Raw genomic sequence first — 17,548 nt, forward strand, 5'->3', positions numbered from 1 at the left:
GAGCTGCCTCTGTCCAGGTCCTGTGCGACTGTCCTGTTGAGAGCTGCCTTTGGAAGTGGGGTTGATGCAGTCAACACCAGCTGGCTCACTGGATCTGCATTCTGGTTCCATGCACAGTTGTTGTCTGAGCTCTGCAGCCCTGTCTCTGGTGTCCAAACCCAGCTTGTGCTAATGCTCTGTGTGCATCAAGATCCTCGTTTGCATTTCCAGCCACATCCATGTTTTCTGTTACCAAGCCCAGTTGTACAGCATGGGTGGGTAGCAAGTACCAAAAATTCTACATTCATGTAAAGGCAGTGAGGGATGTTTGCATGTTCCTAATCCGCCCCCCTGCTCACAACAGGCCTAACCCTAATGGTAGACTGGGGAATTGAAGACCTTATAAATGATTGTGCTCTCCAATTTTTTCACTTTTCCCAATGCTCAGAACGGTGGCAGGGCCTATCACCACTGAAAATTTGTAAGAGATCCCAGCATGACCTCTACTGAATTCTTGGGCTTACAGGACACTAACTTTTCATTGAGCCATAAGTGAGTGGTCAAAGAGGGTAGTTCAGTACATGCTTTTCCACCCATATTTCTTAATATGTTTCTGCTGTATTTCTTCCTTCAGTGTTGTATTTATTTGCTGCTTAAGAACCCAAGAAGTCATAGAATCTCTTGGTGATGGCTTTACCACCCAGCCAGAAAATGAAAATGTGCTTTCAGGTCTTATACCTCTAGCCACAGTGTTCCTCATTAACTTCCATCCTTGTCAAGGAAGTGGTTGTGCTGTCATTGTTTATTCTTCACCACTGGAGTTTCCTCTCTTGAGCTGCTGAGCCTTATTACAATTCTGAGGGGGTTTTTTTGAGTTGCAACCCCCTGAGCTCAAGTTTTGTGTCCCAGGCTCTTGCCTGTTGTGCCTGTGTGTGCTGAGGTCTTTCTGGTCTGGAAGGTGTTCAGACCACGCCTTCTCTAGGGGAATGCTCTAGGGGTCGTGGCCATGTGAGTCTTCATGGGAAGAGCATCAGGCAAGCAGATAGTGGCTAGTCTCATTTTCTCTAGGAATCTGCTGTTTGAAATAATGTCTGACTCAGAAGTTGCATCAGTATGTTTGTCTTAGAGCCTTTGGTAAATTTTTTCTCTGCCTGTAACCTGTTGATTTTTAAACCACATGGTGCCTTTGGTCTTCACGATGTCTTGTGGATGCACACAAGAACTGTGCTTAAATTCCTGAAGTATTTTCTTTTGTTTTTTAAGCCCACTGCCTCTTCCTTTTTGGTCTCCTCTTTCAGTTTCTGTAAGACAGCAAATAAAACGGTCCTACTGCAGTCCACGTGTCCCCAGGGGGAGCCCTTTTCCCAACCTCTGTACCACACTTCTGTATCTTTTCTATTTTTAGTATGTTCTTGCCAGGACTTCCTTCATGCCCTAGCCTGCCTCAGAGCCCTGACCACACACACTCTGCCACTTTCTCTCCTCTGAGGTGGGCCCTGCTGCTCGGAAGTCTTTTGGCAGGCAAGGAAGGACTGATAGCAGCACAGCAGCTCTTCCACCTGCAGCACAAAGTGGCACCAGAGACAGCCCCGCCAGACAGGCCTCTTGGCCAGAGCAGACTCTGGCAGCTTCTCTGGGTCGTGGTCCCTCGCTCATGAGGAAAGTGTTCCTTTGCACCCTCAGGGGAGAAGAGAGGCTTTCCTGTCACTGCCACTTTGAGAATGGCAAAGAATTGTTCAATATTTTCTGGTGGTTTTTAGATGCGTAGTTTGAGAAATGTAAAATTTTAAAACTCTACCTCTCCACGACTTTAGTAAGAGTCGTAGGTGCAGAGATCCCCTGAAAAGTCTGATGCCTGGTGGGTTGGGTTTTTTCTGAAGTGTTGCCATTGCTCTGTCGCATTTCTGAAGCAGAAGTGACACCTAGTGTTGGGTCGAGGGCAGGTCCGTGTCTGTCACACGTGCTTGGATGGGGACACCAAAGGGTTTAGGAGCACAGCTTGCTAATTAAACTCCAAAGGAACAAAATGCTGGATGAATTTTCTAAATGTGCAGCTGTAGATGCAAAATGTGGTGCTGGGGAGCTCAGACCTTTTGAGGGTCTGTGATGCCTTCCCCTGGCTTCTCCCCACTGCTCTGCATGGGTCTTTGGGTTTGTGGAGTCCAGCTTAGCAACTGTTCCATGGAAAACGATTTGTAGATTAATTTAAAAAACCCAAAAACCAACCCAGCTGGGTTCTGACGTCGTTACTCACAGACAACCTGTTGCCTTTTCCTTCACCGGGGAAGAGGAGATTTGGGAAAGGAAATAATAGTTAGAAAAGATCTTCACTTTGTTTTCTGACGTCGGTGTGTTGTCAAGTGGGACTTAGAAGGCTTTTGTCAGTCTGTGTTTGCTGTGCCTCTCTTTCCAGCACAATTTCTTTGGAGCTTACTCCCAGTGTTGTGACTGAATATGCAGCAGTCATCCAAAAGGATTCTGTCATCTCTCTTTTTGCTGAAAAAGTGGTGTTCAGTTTGCTGTACTGAAGAGCAGCAACTGGGAAGTGCAGCAGGGGAAAGCAAAGAAAGGGGAGTTTGTGTGAGATACATGCTAGGCAAAATAAGGGCCTTTTTTCTTTCTTTTTTTTTTTTTTTTTTTCCCCTGAAGGGTTTGGTAGTGAATGCATTTGTTTGCATGTAGGCTGTTCACAGTTTTGGGTTCTGTGGTCCAGTGGCATGTTCCCATATTGCATTTTTGGGGGTTGTTTTGCTTGAGAAATAGAAGTTGGAGAGTGAAAAGTGGGAAAGAAACTTTATTTTTGCGATGAAGGATGACATTACTAGCACTAACAACTGCTAAGTGAGTAAAACCCCACAACCACCTTCTCCAACCACAAAACCAAACCTCCAAAATAAAGGAAGCAGTGTTCTGCTGCCTTGAGTCTAAAACTACCGGACAAAAACAGCAGACAGAAATTGGGGGTGTGGGGGGGTATACCTCATGTGTGATTTTATTGGTTTTTTAATCCTCTTGTTTTAAAGTAAGGAGTAAAAACAGATGACTACTGAGATACAAAGTAAGGTATCTGCAGTGATGGAGCAGGATAGGAGCACAGCAGGATCTGGGGGTTGAAGGAGATTGTTGTTAGATTTTTCTGCTGTTGTACCTTTTCCAGCCCTGTGAAGTGGGTGCATTTGTGACGTCCACAGCTTTAAGTGAAATTGTTTTATGACCCTGCAATCTAGTAGTCAATAGTCTCTAAATAAAGAAAGAAAGGAAGGAAGGAAAAAACCCTAGAAAACCAGTTTTATGAAAAAAATGAAAATATTTTAGTCTTTATTCTTCCCTTGCTGGAGTGTTTTTTGCATAACTGCACATTTTCAAAGGATCTGCGTGTCATCATTAATCTTGGTCCTTCTGTTGCTTTTCATCTGCTGAGGGCAACAGAGGAAGAGGGATTTATCCTCCTTCTCTTAGCTTTTCACTTTTTTCTGACACTTTCAGATTTTGGGATACCACTGTTTCTGCAGGAGGGGGATAAGAGGAATTTTAGGAAACATTGTTTCCCATAAATTTGCTGCACCAGAGGTGCTGTTTCCAGCTCTGGGCAACTCAGCACAAGTCTCAGGCCATGGATCAGTTGGGATGAGTTCAGAGGAGAGACATGAAGCTGATCAGAGGGCTAGAGCCCCTCTCTTGTGAGGAAAGGTTAAGAGAGCTGTGGTTGTTCAGCCTGGAGAAGGCTGTGGGGTGACCTTGTTGTGGCCTTCTAGTACCCAAAGGAGCTAAAAGAGAGCTGGAGAGGGACTTTTCAACAAGGGAGCACAGTGGGAGGACGAGAGGGAATGACTTCAAGGTGAAAGAGGGCAGGTTTAGTTTAGATATTAGGAACAATTCTTTACTGTCAGGGTAGTAAGGCAAGGAACAGATTGCCCAGAGGAGCTGGGAATTCCCTATTCCTGGAATAGTTCAAGGCCAGGTTGGATGGAACTTTGAGCACCTGATCTAGTGGAAGGTGTCCCTGCCCATGCCAGGGGGGTTGGAATGATCTTTAAGGTCTCTTTCAACCCAAACCATTCTGTGATCCTTAAGGAATAAAAGCAAACAAACCCAACCCACAAAGAAAACTCCATAAATTCTTCCAATATCAACCCCTCAACCCCACCTCTGGTGCTCTGCATGGTTCAGTGACTTACTTCCTTGTGCATAAAGCACCATATAGGTGAGATTAACAACATTAAAAGCCATTTAGTTTTCAATCCAATGACACTAGGACAGATGGTCAATGACAGCCAGGAACTCACTGCTTTCTGGGAACCTGGGAGTACAGGGATCCTTTCCCACGCTTTTGCAGTAGCACGAAGAACATGGCCAAGGATTCCATCATAAAGCATTCCATCACACATCATCTTTTGATTTTCCTCAAAGCCACGAAAAGCCCCACTGCCAGCTTTGGTGCTCTGCAGGGAGTACATGCATGGCTTAGGAGTTCACTGTTGGCTGAAATGCAAAATTGAGAAATGTCAACTACTCTGTACCATAGCTGAGATAGATACACTCAGACTCGGGCTTTGGGATGCCTTCATGGCTCATGCATTTGGTCAAAGGTGTTTTTTCTGAGTCTGCAGGTGCTAGGAAAGATGGGAATGTTTAGTTCATGGTTAATTATGTCATTACACATTGTTTTTTGTTTCAGAAACACAAATAATAATTTAATGAGCAAAACTTATTAGCAAGCTAAGAAGATTGAATGTTGTTCAATGGCAGTGTAAATCCATCCTATTCTAGGCTGTTTTAGTCCCTCTTTCAAGCATTCCTCACATTGCTGTGCTCGTTCTTCCTCCATTCTCTTTACCAGACAGTGGACACAATGGTTCAGGAGTGGAATGGGGTATCCCTCTTTCCAGCACTGAACTGTAGGCTGAGGTCACTGCAACACAAAAAAACATGTCCTAAAGGTGGGATTTGCCTGTTCAGAAAAGGGACTTCTCATCTAGCTGTTGCTATGAAGTGAGGGCCTGTTTATCTTCAAACCCCCAAAATTTCAATTTACGAATTTCAATTGCTCTGCTTCCAACCTCTGCAGAGCAGCAAAACAATGGACCACATGGAAAAACCCCCAAAGCCTCAAGTATTTTTATGCTGGCTTAGTTTTGTGATCTGGCACACCATGGGCTCAGCCAAGCACCAGTGAAAGAGGTACAGCATGAGGATTTGGCTGGATCTGGTGTACAGGCTGCTTGTTTTGCAGGGATGAACTATCTCTCTTCCCAGCTCCCCATCTTCTCCAGTTACTTCCTACCTGACAGAGCAGGGGTGCCTCAAGTGAACTCATGAGGATCCTACTGCTTTCTCCAGCAGCAGAACAGCTTTCTGACATGCTAGCCAATGAACCTGTCTGAAAATATATTTACAGGGTGACCCTGAAAAGAGAAAAAAAGTTAAAAAATATTGCCACTGCAGCTGTTCCAGAGCCTCCTGGCCCTGCTTTAGCAGCTCTGCCTCACTGCAGCTGCTCAAATGGCTACATGGGCGAGAAAGAAGAAGAGAATTTAATAAAAACTTAATTAAATGCCCCCTCTGTCAAGTGGACATGTCCCAACATAACCCTTTGGAAAATTAACATTGATTATTATATTTGCTTCACAGGTAAAGAAAAATTTGCAATAGGCAGAAAAACTCTACAGCCTGTGTGTCACAAAGTACTTTGATACATTTTTATTACAGTGATTCATCTGCTTCTGGAGGAGGGCAAACAAGAACCAAAGTTCTAAGGTTTTATCAAGGGCTTATGCTTCAAGAGACTTTTGAACCCAAAGCAATAACACGACTGGTTGTAGAAAGATCAAAATTTAAATAAAATCGTTAATGATTTTTGTGCACTTATTGACCATTTCTCAGTACTGTTGACTGAGGTGTTTCACAAGACTTCTGAGCCAGCTATAAATGGAGGCTGGTGAGATGCCCTTCCCAACCACAGCCCTGCCCTGGAGGAATTGCCCTCAGCTCTCCCCAGCCCTGCAGCTGACAGCAAGGTAAGAGGCACCCTTTGCACAGCAGAGCTGGAAGGGTTTCTTGGGCAGCTGCTGTGCAATGCAGAGACTGAGCCCATCTCCCAGGGCATGGGGGGATGGATGGCTGCTGCAGGAGAGACACACCTGACCAAGGGAGAGGGTGGAGGGGCCAGTGATACACCATTGTCAGGGGTGAATGTGAGAGTACTCTACAAATTTGACTTGGTCATGGGATCTTTATGTTGCACCAGCGAAATTAAATGGGTTGTTATTCATGCTTTTTCTACAGGTAGAAAGTAACTACAGTAGTGCCTAATCAGTCTGTGAGTCTGAGCTCACATTCTCTCAGCTTCCATATATGCTTTTATAACAGTGGAAAAATACATGTTTTTATTTGCATGAAGGGTTTTTTTCCAAAAAAAGTGAGGTTTGAGTGATTCAGGTTTTTAAATTACAATGTACATATCTTGCGTGCTACTGCATGTTACCATATTACTATAGCTTTTAATCTTACTGGGGATATCTGTCTTTTCCTGTCCCTTCTCAGAATCAGCTAGAGGAATGGCTTTTTTAGTCCCATTTATTTGCCCTGAAATGTAAATCTTTGCTTCAGTAACTGTTACATGATTTAGAGAGGGAGCTGTTATCAATACTGACTGCTCATTACTATTCCTGCAGCTGTTACTAATAAACACTGTGGCTTTTTAACTAAACTCAGACGACTGTGGGGAATTAGAAATGTGCATTGGTAGTAGTGCTAGGAAAAGACATTTAAAACCTGAAATTTAATCTGATTTAAAGAGCTGATGCTTACAAATTGATTGCTTCTCATTGTATGTCAAGAGAAACAATCTCTTGATTTCAGTTAAATTCCATATAAAAAGAAAAATAAGGTGTTTCAGTGAATTTAAAGTTCATATCCACCCTTAAAATATAGGTTTCCCCCTGTGGTTTTGTGTAAAAAATTCACTTTCTTTCAGAAATTAATTGCATGTCTCACTACTTTTATATTGCATTCTATGTGGCTCATGAAGCCTACTCCAAATAATGAGTGCCAGTTTCTAAAATATTTCTCAACTGCAGCATCAATCATCAACAGAAAGATTTATCATGAGTTGTATGTTTTATTTTGTTATTATTTAGGGTACACCAGTAAGATGTTAAACAAAATGCTCAGGTGTCCCTCACATGTAGACATATTAAATGAAACTGGACTGTTGTGGTGTACAAATCTCATTTTACTTTTTTCCTCCAAATTGAAATTTCTGTGTCATGCCCTCACTCTTTTACAGCTGCTGCTATTTTTATCTTCTGCTAAAATTGTTTTTCATTTCCTTTTTACCTTTTGTCCCCTCTGGTTTCCAGCATTTCATGTCTGGTGTGTAAAGGCCTTACAAGCATTGCTTGTTTTCTGTTTTCATTTTTTGTAGGTTGCCATCCAACAGCAGCAAATCCAAACCTCAGAGGCCCTGCTGAGATGGGAAAAATCATCGTTTATGAGCATATCAACTTCCAGGGTATGTCCAAAGAATTCCACACCAACATTGCCAACCTAAAAGATGCAGATTGGAATGATTGTATCTCCTCAGTGAAAGTAATTGGCCATCCTTGGGTGGCTTATCAGCATGCAGACTATAAGGGACACTTGCTGGTACTTGAGGAGGGAGATCATGACTTTGTTGGCAAAAAGATGAATGACAGGATCAGCTCTCTGCAGGTGATCACTGAAAATCTGCACAACCCCCAGATCACCCTCTATGAGCACGCTGATTATCAAGGGAAGAGCAGAATAATAAGAGAAGCAACCAATCTGGCCAGGGGACACGACAATGACACCACATCTTCCCACAAAGTCCAGAGAGGTGTCTGGCTGCTGTGTGAGCACAGCGATGGAGGTGGAAAACAATACCTTGCCAGAGAGCACGAGCACCTTCCAAATTACAAGGCAATCAAGTTCAATGACAAGCTTTCCTTCCTGCGTCCCCTGCGCCCTGGCTGTGGCTGTTAGAATGCAGATCCTGCAGGGCTGAGGAAAGATGCAGCGCCGGCAAGAAATCTGAGACCTTGTTCTCCGCCTCTGCTTGCGTCACTTTTACCCCAGTGTCACAGAATGTGAGAGCTCTCCTGCTCCACAAATGGCTCTGCCATTGTCTGTAATCCATTTTGTGTTGCTGCCAATAAAGAATCTTTTGCAATCTGCAGTGGGGTTGCTTTTATGCAGTGTTTAGTGTACATAAACATTTCTCTTTCATGGAGAGATGTTTCTGTGTAACCAGAGAATGTTTTGTGTAGTCACTTGCAAATATTTTTTCATGGATCTGTTCTGCAGAATTTTATCTCCTTCCAGTTTCACTGTCCAGAAACATTGCAACCAGACTAAAGAGCTTGGTAAGCATTTTAATTATTGCTGTGATTAAATTATTGCTGGGCCAACTTTCACCTGTACCCTGTATTTAACTACCCCATGTATCTCAAGGCATTGGTCATAGAATCCTAGAATCCTATGAAGTCTGAGGTTGGGAGGTGCCTTAAAGATCATTCCAACCCTCCTGCCATGGGCAATGACACCTTCCACTACCTCAGGTTTCTCAAAGTACCATCCAGCCTTGCCTTGAATACTTCCAGGGACAGGGAATCCACAACCTCTCTAAAGAGCCTGTTTCAGTGCCTCATCATCTTCATAGTAAAGAACTTTTTCATAACATCTAATCTGAGTCTCTGCTCTTTTAATTCAAAACCATTCCATCCTCATCCTATTTCTACTTGCCCACCTAAAAAGCTGCTCCTGCTCTTTCTTATAAAGCCCCCTTCAAGAGCTGGAAGGCTGCAATGAGATCTCCCTGGAGCTTTCTCTTCTCTGGGATGAACAACCCCAGGTTTCTCAACCTGTCTTAGTAGGAGAGGTGCTCCCAGCCCACGACCATCTCCCAGTCTGTGCTCCCATGTCTGGGATTGCCCTGACCCAGGTGCAGCACCTTGCACTTGGGCTTGTTGAACTTCATGAGGTGAGTATGGAATCACCTCTCAAGTTTGTCTAGGTCCCTCTGGATGGGATCCCATCCTTTTGCTGTGTCAGCTGCACCCCTCTGTGCAGATGACAGCTCTGTGTCATCTGCAAACTTGCTGAGGGTGTCATTGATAAAGATCTTAAAAAGCACTGGTCCCAGAACAGAGCCCTGATGAACACCAGGTCTGCTTCTGGACATTGAGCCACCGACCACAACTCTCTGGCTGTGTGACTATTTCCCAAAAAGTCCACCCTTCAAACCCGTGTATCTCAGTTTGGAGATAAGGATGCCACGTGGGAACATGTCAAAGATCTTAAGGAAGTTGAGGTATGTGAGTGATGTTTGCTGGGTTCCCCTTGTTGATGTCTGCAATCCCTCCATCACAGATGGCCATCACGTTGGTCAGGCATAATCTGCCCTTAGTAAAGCCATGCTGGTTGTCTTGGATCACCTTCTTGTCTTGCATGTGCCTTAGAATTGCTTCCATGGGGATCTGCTCCATGATCTTCACAGGTGTAGAGGTGAGGCTCGCTGGTCTGTACTTCCTCAGACCTTCCTTTCTCCCCTCTTTAAATAAAGGAGTGATATTTCCCTTCTTCCATTCACCAAGGATTTCACCTGAAGGCCATGACTTTTCAAATATGATGGAGGGTGGCTTGGCAACAACACCAGCCAGTTCCCTCAGGACCCTGGCATGCATGCCATCCATTCCCATAGACTTGTGTCTATTCAGCCTCATCAAGTGATCTCAAACCTGCTCTTCACTTACAGTGGGAGTGACTTCTCTCCCCCAGTCACTACCTGCAGCTTCAGCAGCTTCAGAGACATGGGAAACCTGACTTCCAGTGAAGACTGAGGCAAGGAACAACTGAGTACCTCAGCCTTCTCCGCATCCATTGCCACCAGCTCTTCCTTCTTGTTTATCGGTGGGGAGTTGGCATCACACTCCACTTGGCCTTGATTTTCTGCCCAGTGTTCCTGCAGAAGCCCTGGTGTGTCAGTCCACACAGGCAGGCAACTGGGACAAGGACAAGCTTGTGGCTGGAACACAAAGAGTAAAGCTATTTCCATTTCCATGGGCTTGTGAGCACCCGAACTCTACAGGCCAGCTACTCTGGTGCTTGAGGAGGGAGAGCACAGCGTTGTTGGTGAAAGATGAAGGACAGGATCAGCTCTGTGCAGCTGAGTGCTGAAAATCTGCACAATCTGCGCATGAAGCCCCGAACATGCTGTGCTATCAGCTGCTGGGCTTTGTCCCACTTTGAAATAAACACTGCAGGCTGTGCTGAGGTGTCAGCCACTGGTGCTCCTCTGCTTGGCTCAGGTGGGCAGATGTAATGGGGATGGCCTAAATCCATGTGTTTTGGGGCACTTCTTACTGCTTTGCATCCAGTTTCAGGTTTCCTTGCTCTGTTCACCAAAGTGGGATTTCCAAATTCAATTCCAAGAGCATCTGGCATTCTTTCTACTCTAGAATATGTGTTTTATAGTGTCAAGTCAACTGGAAAATGTCACCTTCAGCCCAAAAGAGTTTGTGGAAGAAATTATTTTGGAAGTCTTACTGAAGTGGTTTGGTCATGTCTGGGAGAGCCCTTTCAGAATCTCAGCATGCTAATGATGTTACATAGGCACTGTTAATAGGAGAGGGATTATTTTGGATGTGTCTAGTTATATTTCCTAGGAAATACACTTAATGATATTTCCACTTTGAAAACCACCATTTCTTAGAGAGGAAAGAAGGTATTCTCTTATTTTCTTGGCTTATGTAACTGAGAAGTTCCTACCAGCCAGGAGGTCTCTGAGGCAGATATCTCTGATCCCTCTGTTTCTTTTGGGCAAAGAAAATATTACATTGCCTCCCAAAGCCGCTGTTACTCTGATTTTAATCAGTTGACATTCCTGTCTGGCTCTGTCTCTCCCGGCCACCAGAGAGGGGGTTTTCTTCACTTTGGGGGTTGTGAGGAGGTGGGCTAGCTGCCCTTGGGGTGCAGTGCAGTGCAGACCAGCTGGCAAGCTCTGTGCTGCTCAGTTAGCAGTACCCTTGGAATCACATTCTCTGGTCATCCTCACCCCTCACCCTCATGGCAGATTTTAGGAGGCCTCTCAGGAGGAGGCATCAGCAACTGTGGCATTCCCCACTCTACTTCTCACAGGATGTTTATCCCTATAAAAGCACACTGTGCAATACTTTTGCCCAGTAAAGACTAAAGCATGGTCACCTCTGTCTGCCAACCCAGGAATAAACTGTACCTGGAAGTCTCAAACCCTGCTAAATTATACATGGTATTAAAAAGAGTAAAACAACAGCTGCTTGCAAAATCAACAGTCAGCAAAAATCTTTTACAGAGGGGATTATTAATCCGCAATGCAAATGCACATTTGAAGAGAATGCAGCATGAGATGTCTAAACAAAAAAGCTTAGACACTATGGCTGTGACAGAGAGGTGATACATATACAGACTCAACTTTTCTTGGCTTGATCAGAAACAGGTTCAGGCATGTTTGGGTAAACATGGGATATAAAACGTGGGCTTAAAGTCAGGTCTTGTATGGCCAGTAAAAGGTGTTGTTACACATTAACCTCTTCTGTTATTTCTCGATGATGCTGTGCTTGTTTCTGTGTTTCAGGGCTCTGGCACAGCTCCTTTGGGTCAGATTTGTGAATGAGCCGCTGTGACTCTCCACCTGCAGGGCAGCTCCATTGCCCAAGCAGCCTCCATCAGAGCAGGGCAGGGAAGCCAGCAGACAGCATGTCCTGCTGCACATCCCTTAACCTATGGGTTTTGGCTTTGATGATTTAACATTCTCTTGGAGAAACTGAAGCTCTTATCCAAGTACAGAATTCTCAAAATTGCTGTTTGCAAGCTAGCAAGTTTTTCCTGTGGCTTTCTTCCCTACTCATTTCATCTGCTGCTGGAATTTCCACACCATGAATTTAAAGCATCTTTTAATGTATCCAACACTGAAAAGCCATTGTGGGAAGCAGGGCTGAAGCAACTTATTTTTTTCCCCATATGTATCTTCAAACACATCTTCCCTTTACCCAACAACAGAGCTATCCCACTTTAAATCAGTTCCCAATGCTTCCTTTAAATTTTCCTCGGTTTTCTTTGTCAGAGTATTCCTCCCCCTTAGGCTGCTGTGTTTTCCTGGCAGTGCCCTATTGACTCTGTGTTAATCAGAGCAATACTACAGCAAAGCTCAAATGAGATTCTCCATCCCTGTAAATCAAATCTCAAAAAATGCAAAGCGTGCTGCTGACAAAAGCAGTAACGAGAGACTTTCCTTCAGAGATCTGTAGAGGTCATCAGGAAAATAAATGTGACAGAGTGGAATGTGCCCAGCTGGTTGTTCCCATAAGAAATTCCCTTCCCTGGAGCAAACTTGTTTCTGTCATTTACACGGTCCCAAAGCCCAGTCCACCTAGAAAGCCAACTGTATCCTGGGCTGCACAAAGTGCAGTTTGCAGGATAAGGGAGATGATTCTTCCCTTCTAATCTGCTGTGCTGAGATTCTACCTGGAGTATGGCATGCAACCCTGGGGTATCCTGAACAAGAGAGACACAGACCTGTTACAGCAGATCCAGAGGTGGGCCATGAAAATGGGTCAGAGGGCTGAAAAACCTCATCTGTTTGGGAAATACCTCCCTCTTCTCCTCCCTCTTTCTTCTGAACTTCTCAGGAAAAACACACAAATACCTCCCTCCCACAACACACTTACATCCTGCTCGTAATATCTTCTGCATTTCTGACTCATTTACAGTAAGAATCACATCTAGGATACATCCCAGGTAGTACCCACAATTTTATTCCTGGTCCTGCCTTCTTTAAGAATTCCTGAACATTGTCTATCAGGGAAAAAAAAATCTTTCTGCCAAAGAATCTCCAAGTATTGTGAAAGGATCAGAGAAAAGAGCAGCTGCAAATTTCCCTGCTTTCCCCAAACAGAAAAGTTACCATATTTCTGTGTGCACGCAGCAGCTTTATTACTCATTTAACTGCACAGAATAATTGATTGTTTGAAGCACTTGAGATCCAACAGGACTGCCCCATTTCTTGACTTTCCTTGTCCTGCCTCATCAGCGATTGACTCCTGAGCAGACTTTCACTGTAGGTTTGCCAGCTAGGAGAGCAGTTTGCTGCCAAACCAAGAGAAGCACGAGAAGATGGCAAATTGATTCTTTCAGGAGGTGCATTTGCAGGAGTGATCTGGTGTTTCCTTGATGTATCTCACAGGCTTCTCTCAACACTGAGGTTGCTCGGCCATCGTTGCTCTCCTCATGATTTCAGCCAGGTGCCCTCTGGCACTCACAGAGTTGGCTCACTTGGCTCACACATCTGAACTCTTTGGAGCATGGTCAGAGGAAGAGAAAAGCATCCTGGTCACCTAACTCCAACTTTCATGCAGACTCTGAGAAAAGGAGTTTCCTGTTTTGTTCTTTTCAATCCAATAGACTCCTTTTTTAGACTCCTTTTGAAGAGGAGCTGTTCTAGTCAATACTTCTGTACAGGTTTTACCCTACCTCAGGCATGACACTATTGAGCATATGCAACCACTGGGAAGTTCATTCCAGTCCTGTCAGAATGGCTTCTCTCTCTCTCTCTCCTTTCTCTTGCTGGATGCGAAGTTGAAGGGCAGTTGCATCCTGCACAGCATGAGAACTGGAGGAGCAGGCTAAGGGAAGAGTTTATTCCCATTTCCCCTGAACAGAGGGCACAGCTTCAATACTGGATCTGTTTCAGATGCCCTATTAAAAGGTCAATGAGAACAGACTGGTGGAGCCCCGTGCAGGCCCCTGGATGGCACAGGAGCATCCCATGACCCAGGAGAGTCTGAGGGCCCTGCTCCTGTTCAGCCTGGAGAAGGCAAGGCTCACTGGTATCAGAGGGGCTCAGCAAAGGACAGCTGGAAAGAGTCTTAGATGGCAGCAGGGAAACTCAGACTGAAAATAAGGAACAGAAAACTCATGCCAAGGATTGTTCAGCACTGGCAGAAAGGCCAGAGACCCTGGGGAATCTTCATTCTTGCAGGTTTTCAAAAATCTCTCCAAGACAGCCATGAGTAACCTGTTATCCTTTGGTGGTGTCGCTGCTGTGAAGAAGGCCTTGGACTAGGGAAGTCCCTTGCAGAATAAATCTTTCTGTCAGTAATTCTAAGGAAGATTTAAAAACCTTTGTCACTTTCTGCCTGATTTCATCCATTGTTCAATTTCTTTGAAAAAAATGTCATCATCAATTCATGTCTACAATAACTTGGGGATTACTTGTTGGATATTTATAAATTCCATTTCCCCAATGTCAGACTTCCCTCCCAATTCAGCAGCAGCTCTTACCTGCTCTCTTGTCAAATGTAATTCCCTCCACTGAAGGCTCAAAATCCTTCTCCACCTTTACTTCATTCACCTATTACTGAAAAAATTTTAAAAATCCTTTGAAATAAATTAAAAAAAAAAAAAACCAAAACCAAAACAACCACAAAAACCCCTTTGCAAAAGCAGATGTAAAAGTTCCTGAAACCACCCCATCCATATCCCTCCTTGAACATTTCCTTTGCTGTTCTGTAGGATTGCACTCCTCTCTGGGGCAGGGCTAGCTGGGCCTATGACATTCCAAGCAGAGGGTATGGAACAATTTAGGCTGGAAGGAATCTCAGGGATTTTCTTTTTCAAGCTGCTGCTCATGGCAGGATGGAGAATGGGAAGATAGCATCCCATGCTGGTTATGGAGAATGGGAAGATAGCATCCCATGCTGGTTATGGAGAATGGGAAGATATCATCCCATGCTGGTTATGAAGCCGGGGCAGAGACAGCAGTGTGGGACAGGAAGGTTTGTTCCTGTGCTGCTGTGGAAATATTTCCTGCAGGGGGCTGAGGGAGCAGGAAGTGTTGGGAAAGTGGCCAAGGCTGTGTTGGTGAGTGAGCTTAGGAGGAGAGAGGCTGCAGGAGGCACAGGGAGCTGGGAGAGGCAGTGAGTCTCAGCACAGGTAACACAGCTTCAGCTGGGCATGGCAGCCACAGACAGACAGACAGAACTGTCCTCAGGGGCCATGCACAGGGACCATGGCAAGCTTCAGCACTGGCCCCAGTGCACCTCATGAGGTTCAGAGAGGCCAAGTGCAGCTCCTGCCTGTGACCAGTGCAGGGAAATCAGGGCACACAGCAGGATAGCTCAGAGGGAGATGAACCCTGCAGTGCAGAGCTGCCATGGGACAGCTGCCACAGCACACAGCTCAGGGCGTGCTGCTGTCATTAGGCACTGGGGCAGGAGGGCTGAGACTGCACTTCCAGCTGAACTTGCACATGGCAAAACAGAACATGGAACACCTTGTCATTCCTCTTTCCTTTTCAGGATATTACAGGTATAAAGAACAAGGCAGGTTTTACCGTTAGGATTAAAGAATTCAAATTAGTGAAAACATTCTGTTTAGTGTGGGATTAAGGGCAGTAGAAGTCTATATCGCCACTACAATCACTGCCTTGAGATAGAACCAAGCGTGTAATAGCTAGGTACAACCTGCAGGTGAGTGTTTGGCCAGGGTCAGCAATGATCTACATGCTCACCAGGACTTCTTGAATCAAGCCCCATTGTTAATGACCAGTTAAACCAGAAGGAGATAAAATTCTCCCGGAGACATCCAAGAAAAATGTTTGGAAGTGATTGTGGGGACCATTCTCTGGACACACAGAGACATCTCACCATGAAAGAGCAATATTTATCTATTTTAAAGATGCATGAAAGAGACCCACTGCTGATTGCAAAAGATTCTTTAATGGCACCAACACAAAATGGATTACAGACAATGGCAGAGGCCACAGGACCACAAGGGCATTGCAATGCAAATCACAAAGGAAGTGATGCTGGTTCTGCAATAACATTTTTGCATCACCTAGTAACAGAAACAACACTCAATGCTTCTACATTCCATAGCCCAGGAATCTGGAATGCCACCTGAGGGTACAACAGATTTCACACCTCTGGCATGCCTCCTCTAGCTTGGACACTCTTTCATATGCTCAAGCGTGATGATTCTTGCATTTGTGGGGCGGGACAGGCACGCAAGTCAGGATAGAGAAGTACAGATCTGCAGAGCAGCACAGCAGAGAGCTCACATTCGGTGGTCCTGTGACACTGGGGGGAAAGGCAGCACAAGCAGAGGTGGAGATCAAGGTGTCAAATTTCTTGCCGGGGCTGCATCTTTTCTCAGTGCTGCAGGATCTGCATTCTAACAGCCACAGCCAGGGCGCAGGGGACGCAGGAAGGAAAGCTTGTCATTGAAATCGATGGCCTTGTAATTTGGAAGGTGTTCGTGCTCTCGGGCAAGGTATTGAAATCCACCTCCATCGCTGTGCTCACACAGCAGCCAGACACCTCTCTGGACCTTGTGGGAAGACATGATGTCATTGTCGTGTCCTGCAGCCAGGTTGGTTGCTTCTCTTATTATTCTGCTCTTCCCTTGATAATCAATGTGTTCGTAGAGAGTGATCTGGGGGTTGTGCAGATTTTCAGTGATCACCTGCAGAGAGCTGATCCTGTCATTCATCTCTTTACCAACGGAGCTATGTTCTCCCTCCTCAAGTACCAGAAATCGGCCTCTGTAGTTATCATGCTCATAAGCCACCCAAGGCTGGCCAATTACTTTCACTGAGGAGATAACATCATTCCAATCTGCATCTTTTAGATTGGAAATGTTAGTGGTGAATTCTCTGGACATACCCTGGAAGTTGGCATGCTCATAAACGATGATTTTGCCCATCTCAGTAGGACTTCTGGGGTGCAGATTTCTTGCTATAGGAGCTGGATGACAGCCTGCACAAAAGGAAGACAGAAAACAAGCAGAGCTTGTTACAAGACTTTACACTCCAGACACAAAATTATGGGAAGTGTGGTGGGGAAAAAGAAAAGTAGAAAGTTTTTAGCAGAGGATAAACATAGCAGCAGCTGGAAAGGAGTGGGGGCATGACAGAAATTACAGTTTTGAGGGAAAATATAAAACAAGACCTGTGCCACAAACTACTCAGTTCAAATTAGTTGTATGTTTTGGTTTAGGTGCATACCCGAGATTAAGTTGTAAATATCTCACATTCACCCCTGACAATGGTGTATCACTGGCCCCCTCCACCCTCTCCCGTGGTCAGGTTTGTCTCTCCTGCAGCAGCCATCCATCCCCTCATGCCCTGGGAGTTGGCTCAGTCTCTGCACACGCACACAGCAGACCCCCAGGGCTGTGCTGCAGCTCTCAGCCCAGCACTAAAGCCTCCTTCCCTTGCCCTGCACTGCACAGCAGCTGCCCAAGAAACCCTTCCAGCTCTGCTGTGCAAAGGGTGCCTCTTACCTTGCTGTCAGCTGCAGGGCTGGGGAGAGCTGAGGGCAATTCCTCCAGAGCAGGGATGTGGTTTGGGAAGGGTGTCTCACCTGCCTCCATTTATAGCTGGCTCAGAAGTGAAAATGTGAATCACCCAATTCCAAGGAACTGGGAATGGTTGATGTCATGCTCAGGGATCAAAAAATCATTAATATTCCATCTTGGTTTTAATGCCCTACAGCAAGACATCTCATTGCTCTGG

At 45.2% G+C, this 17,548-nt stretch overlaps 3 protein-coding genes across 3 annotated transcripts in view; 2 read left to right on the forward strand and 1 right to left on the reverse strand.

The window, feature by feature from the left end:
• Window positions 1–5,933: 5,933 nt before the first annotated feature.
• The window catches only part of LOC132323252 (epidermal differentiation-specific protein-like), a 35,722-nt gene continuing 24,107 nt past the window's right edge, over window positions 5,934–17,548 (forward strand). The window contains exon 1 of the mRNA XM_059838254.1: window positions 5,934–5,996. The gene's annotated coding sequence lies outside the window, so the exon portion shown is untranslated. The remainder of the gene's footprint in view (window positions 5,997–17,548) is intronic.
• Window positions 7,410–8,172, forward strand: LOC132324255 (epidermal differentiation-specific protein-like). The gene has a single exon (XM_059840347.1). The coding sequence runs from the start codon at window positions 7,453–7,455 to the stop codon at window positions 7,981–7,983; it is 531 nt and encodes a 176-aa protein (XP_059696330.1). The 5' UTR covers window positions 7,410–7,452; the 3' UTR covers window positions 7,984–8,172.
• LOC132324256 (epidermal differentiation-specific protein-like) lies at window positions 15,734–17,428 on the reverse strand. Its single transcript, XM_059840348.1, has 2 exons — window positions 17,317–17,428; window positions 15,734–16,790 (listed from the first exon to the last, which is right to left on the reverse strand). The coding sequence occupies exon 2, from the start codon at window positions 16,735–16,737 to the stop codon at window positions 16,207–16,209; it is 531 nt and encodes a 176-aa protein (XP_059696331.1). The 5' UTR covers window positions 16,738–16,790; window positions 17,317–17,428; the 3' UTR covers window positions 15,734–16,206.

The sequence above is a fragment of the Haemorhous mexicanus genome, chromosome 2, assembly GCF_027477595.1.
Source record: "Haemorhous mexicanus isolate bHaeMex1 chromosome 2, bHaeMex1.pri, whole genome shotgun sequence".
Lineage (NCBI taxonomy): Eukaryota > Metazoa > Chordata > Aves > Passeriformes > Fringillidae > Haemorhous > Haemorhous mexicanus.

Coding starts and splice junctions, on each gene's coding strand:
- LOC132324255 (XM_059840347.1), top strand. CDS start 7,453: ATGGGAAAAATCATCGTTTATGAGCATATCAACTTCCAGGGTATGTCC.
- LOC132324256 (XM_059840348.1), bottom strand. CDS start 16,737: ATGGGCAAAATCATCGTTTATGAGCATGCCAACTTCCAGGGTATGTCC.